The sequence below is a fragment of the Belonocnema kinseyi genome, chromosome 5, assembly GCF_010883055.1.
Source record: "Belonocnema kinseyi isolate 2016_QV_RU_SX_M_011 chromosome 5, B_treatae_v1, whole genome shotgun sequence".
Lineage (NCBI taxonomy): Eukaryota > Metazoa > Arthropoda > Insecta > Hymenoptera > Cynipidae > Belonocnema > Belonocnema kinseyi.
This window is the reverse complement of record NC_046661.1, coordinates 45,436,815-45,442,457: the sequence shown is the minus strand read 5'-3', so window position 1 is coordinate 45,442,457 and position 5,643 is coordinate 45,436,815. Positions and strand designations below refer to the sequence as shown.

The 5,643-nt window shown below is 32.6% G+C and overlaps 1 protein-coding gene across 1 annotated transcript in view; it reads right to left on the bottom strand.

Annotated features, from left to right (window-relative positions):
• Positions 1-5,643, bottom strand: part of LOC117173631 (nose resistant to fluoxetine protein 6-like) — a 21,726-nt gene that overhangs the window by 7,352 nt on the left and 8,731 nt on the right. Inside the window, exons 6-8 of the mRNA XM_033362272.1 lie at positions 3,827-3,998; positions 3,593-3,739; positions 717-726 (exon numbers count right to left, since the gene is read on the bottom strand). Of these exons, the coding sequence (XP_033218163.1) occupies positions 717-726; positions 3,593-3,739; positions 3,827-3,998 (329 nt within the window). The remainder of the gene's footprint in view (positions 1-716; positions 727-3,592; positions 3,740-3,826; positions 3,999-5,643) is intronic.

The window sequence follows — 5,643 nt, the reverse complement described above, 5'->3', positions numbered from 1 at the left end:
GTACTTGCTTCTACGGGCCTTCCTGAACGTGGTTCGTCACTTATTGATGTACGACCACGCTTAAATTCATTTACCCAGTTATAAACCGTTGCTAAGGCACGGACAGATGTGCCATGAACTGAGTCCAATTCATTTTTTATCTCATATGGAGTTAAGCCCTTTAAATAAAAATGTTTGATTACCGCTCTGAACTCGTTTTTTTTCCATTTTTCTTAACGAACAATTTTTTTTTTTCAATTGGTTATAAAAACACGTAAACTCAGAAGATGTGGACTGTGACTGCACCATGTATCTAGTCGGGAGTGGTGCTGACTTAAAACAGACGATTTGGAGCGATTCGCGCGCCATATGTTGGTCATTCTAATGACTTATTGAACTACCCTCGTACTACTGAAGCGAGTATGCATGCGCTAGAAGTCACCTTGAATAAAAGTTTATGACATTTAAAAAAAATGTTAACGCTTCAGAAATAATATTTTAATTACTCCATGACATTCTAATGACAATTTTAATATAGAATTCGAATTGCAACAAGGTGAACAGTGGCGGACTGGCATGGGGGAGCTGCCGGGGTTTCCCGGCTGCGCCCCCCTTTGTTGACGCCCCTTTAGACATCCCAAAGCGCCCTAAAAAGATTATATTATTTAAACAAATAAATATATATTAGATTGCAATGGAAATAGTGAAAATAATATCTAATAATATCTACGACTTACACTTGTACTCCTATAAGTAATACCAGTAAAGTAAAAAATTAAATTTAAAGTATCCTCCAATTTCTTTTCGCCCATAATATCCATAAGAAATTCCCTAATGCATGTTTTGGATTCTATTACACTCGAGTCGCGGTACTGCGAACTCCCGCTATTGAGTTCGTTTTTCCCTCGATAGTGAGAAAGACGCTATAGCCCCTTCAACCCCACTGCTCATTTCTGCATTTGATGATTTCATGAAAAGCAGAATTCAATTTGAGATGTCTTTCAACGTTTCCTTCGCTTTATTCATTTAAATAATAATTTTAATAATAACGATTCAAATCGTCACTACAAACTGTCAGGTTGTAAACAGTTGACATTTGAACATAGTAAATAGTCCGTGGAGTGGGGTCCCCTCATGTGTTCTCACTATTGAGGGCGGACCTGCGCTAAATTTTCGCAGTACCGCGACTCGAGTGTATTGGAAATATTTTTAAATTGAATAACAAGTCATTTATATTGAAACAGAAAAAGTGAAAGGAACATTCTTGTCATCAACTTCAATACGGAATTACAAATTCATTTGTTTCCGATGCAATCCAAAATATATTTACTGATTAAAAATGTACAGGACACTTAAATGCATTTTTATGGGCGTCCGCTAATATATTGATTTTTACATATGTTAACTTTAGATAGCGCCTATACGTACCTTGAGGGAGCTTTCAGATCAACTTATTTATGTAAAAAGTATGTCTCCATTTTCCCTGACAAACATAAAAGGGGGCAACTGATTTAATTTATTAAAAATTCTTGACTAATTATCGGCTGTATTTAATTATTTTTGTAATTGTTAAGTTTAAACTCAATTTTTATACTAAAATGACTACTTATTAGTCGAAATTTTCTCTAAAACAAGTTATAAGCTTACATTTCAAGAGTTCGGATCAAAGGATATATTTAATTACTTTGAAAATTGTAAAATATTACTATATTTCGCTGTAATTTACTATAATAATTGTTCTTTAATTATAATTACAGCATTTTTAGTAATTTTCAATGTGGTTATTATGAATGTATTTACTTCACGCTGCATGCTCGGTCTTTGTACCTCCCAACATTTGTGCACAAACTTTTAAAAATAAAAGGTCAAAGCATCAACAAAACTGTAATTTGGTGCTTGCGAATTATCTTTTTTTAAAGCTCCTTTGGCTTTAAAAACACATTCTCATCATGTATCTCGTGCTTCGCCCTCGATTTTTTAAAAAATGCGAACTTTTCTACATTACGATCAACAGTATTATATAAAATATAAATTACATTTATTTTTGTACCTCGAACTGGGATTGTTTATTCCGTTATTGCAAAATAAATTATAGATTTTATTTATAATCAATAATTCCATATTTTTGTTCCTTATTTTGCTCTAAATTTTATTCTCAGTTACCTTAAAAATGTATCGGTTCAATCAATGTATATTATTACAATTAATTCTATGCATGGGTATTGAAACAGAAATATTTTCACTGTTTTGTTTTCATAATTTAAAAAGTTTGCCTTCTATAAATAAACTATTTTGTTATTAAAAAAATATTTTTTTTTATTTTCAATGCTTTTTTCATTATTAAAACAAAACTTAGAATAAAAGCAGCGCGTTCCATAAAAAATTATTAATAACGAATTTGGAGCTCTTTTGTGAGTGAATAAATTTCGTCCATTTTTTTTTCGTAGTTTGTGTTCTTTGCCCCAAATATTCATTTTTTTTTTACTTTTTATTATATTTTCTTACGAATAAAACATAAACTGCGTATACTATTAAAACGTTATTAAACAATTTGTATTTTTTGTAGATGCATAATTTTTTTAAGTTAATCTTTTATTGTAACTTGCATAGTTAGATCACGACACAGAATGTTTTAATTTTCATAATTTTTTTATTTGGTCAAATTTCGAATTTTCGATTTTTAAACAAAATTCAAAAAGTATTTATGACGGTATTGGGGGGGGGGGGGGGGGGGGGGGGAGGTCAAGTTTCACGCACATCTAATACGTTCACGTTATACTCTTTAGAAACAGTTTTTCCTTTTCTCCGATGACCTTATTTTTAGGAGTCACCACCAGCATTGCATCCCCGGCCGCGCCCTTGGGTGCCCAGTCCGTCACTGAAGGTGAATGTCCATATTGCTGTTTTTTTCGTTTTTGTTGCATGATACGGAAGGGATACTATGTGGATACTATAAGGATACGCTGTAGAATATCCGTTCCATACACTCGGTCGACTAGGGTTGCTTATTATATAAACAATTTGATAAAAACATTCACGTTTTGGCTGTTTTCAAAGAGGTAAACATGGGGTTTTTAATTAAATCTGGTGAAGATTCGTCAGAAAACACATATCCTATGAAGGTATACTGAACGAAATTATTTATAAATTTTTCAAGTAATTGTTTTAAAGAAAATAAGGAAATAATGCATTTTCTGAAGAATCGTTACTAGATTTCTTTGAGCAAAACCAACTAAAATATTATTGAAAAGTTAGACTATTCCATATTGAAACAAAAGCCCAACCGAATTGATTATTAACATTTCAAAAATAATTTTAAGCAGTTTGGACAAAATGGGAGTTTGAAATTACAAGGCATTTTTTTCTTTTGGTTCTATTACTCAAATAAAAAAATTCCCTTTCCTAAAAATCGACTTCCACAATGTTTTTCTGCATTTAATATAGAATTCCAACAATAGTGTTTCTGTCTAGCCCCTGGGTAAAAGTGGAGTCAAATGGTTGATACGTAATCAGATTCCCATTTAAATTTTTCACTAACTACACTTTTTGATGGAAGTGGTGCTTATGTAACGTCTGTTTCCATAGAAAATAGATAATTATTGATGACAATAACGGCTGCAGGTAGAGCAAGTGAAGCGACCAGCAATAAACCCAAAATGAATAATCCTAGTTTAGGTTTTTTACCAAGTGGATATAAAATAAGTGGAGATATCCAGAAAAAATGCATATCTACAGCTGTGGACCACAAATATGGCATGCACTGTATAAAAAATATTTTTTAAATTACATTAATTCCGGATTTAGAGAACAAATTAAATCAAGCGACGTTAGTGTTCATGAAACTTACATTGTTTTCTGGATCAACAAAATTATCTATATATAAAAAAATTGTCCACCACTTTTGTTGACATGAATCTGTTGTCATGTCTCTCAGCACTTTCCTCCATTTAGGTCCTGAGCCCATAAATGGTACTAAGTAGATTGATGCCAAAAGAGCAGCAATTATCGCTGCTGTTAATCTTTAAAAATATGAAAAAAGTATTCAAAGGTTAAAATGTTTTATTCTCATTAATATTCTGTGAATTACATAACACAAATATGACATACAATATATGTATTAGGTTACAGAAATGTAAGGGTGCTCATTTTATATATTTGTCATAGTATCTTTGTTATGTTCATATACACCAAACTCTCGGTTGCAGTCCAGTGCCAGGAGTTGCTTGCAAATAGCCTTGGCCACAAATCGGGGGAGGGGGAAAGTGTAAACAGTCAGGACCGTCCTAACCATTTCCAATTGTGATACATGAGAAGAAACATCACTGTGTAACATCCCGGCAGTATCGGTTCATGTCCGAAAGGAAAATTTGGAGGTAGAGAGTAATCCGTCCTCGCTGGATATAAACTATTCTATCCGTAACGTATGCACTTGTGTTTTGTACATTAATGGCAAGCACAGGAGTCAGCGCTGCATAGCTAGCAGTGACTCCTGTCTAGTACAGGAGCGACTACGCGCCGCGGACATGAGCAGGCTGTGGTCACTAATATAGGCAACCTTGAAGATACATATTCTGATCCTGTTTTGCGGGCTCGTTAGATGGCTCTGTAGATTTTTCCCCCGCTTCACGTTGCTCAGGAGAAAAAGTTTGATCTATCGCTTTTACTCCTTCGCCGTTTTCGGAACGTCAAAACATGTCAAACCTAACCAATTAAGAAGTGTTTGAGAGCTGATATGTAATTTGTTATCATCATTTTCGACCTGCTGATAATAAAATTGGTGTCGAAAAGGATTACCAATTTTGATTTATGTATATGTATATAATCCTCTACCTTTTTGACGATTTTGAAATACATTTTTTTTAATATTTAAGGGATTTGAATGGTTTCAAGATCATAAACATTTTTTATTTCTATTCTTCGTAAAATTTCAAATTTTTCTTTATTTTGAAAAAATCATTTTTATAATTTGTTTTAAAATATTTCAAAAAAGCAAAAAAATTTACATAATTATCAATTTAAAGCTACGTATATAGTTGAAGATTATTTTTTAATTGTGTACTTTTCAATTCACAATTGAATTGCACAATTAGCGCGCGAACAAAAATGACTAAAATATTAGAAAGAAGTCTACTGTCGCTGTTCACAGGTACACGTGCTTCGTGCAATTTGCACGAACGCGTTCGGCAAAATTCGAGATTGCTCGATCATACTCGAGAACATAATGAAATAGCGCTATACGAAAAATTGAGTCATGAGTCTTAATTTCTATGACAGGTCGCAGGTTCCAGGCATGCTTATATTTATGGCGTCAATTTCTCAAATAAGTTTTACAGATTATAATATTCACTTTCTTGATTATTGAAACTATTTTTAGACAAACTAATAAGCACCATATCACTTTTTAGTACGATTAATCTTTAAAATACAGATTCATAACATTTCGTATTCAAAATACTGATGTTTCTAGTGAAGCTTATTAAAGATTATTATGACAATGTCAAATTTCAGTATTTTAATATAAATAACTCGAACAGTTCAATTTTTGACATGATTTAATATACAAGTATACTAAACTTTGATTCATTTTTATCATTTATTCAAATGGAAAGTATCTCAGTGTAGAACGAACGAGACAGGAGGGACAGAATCCGAGAGCTTGGCGTA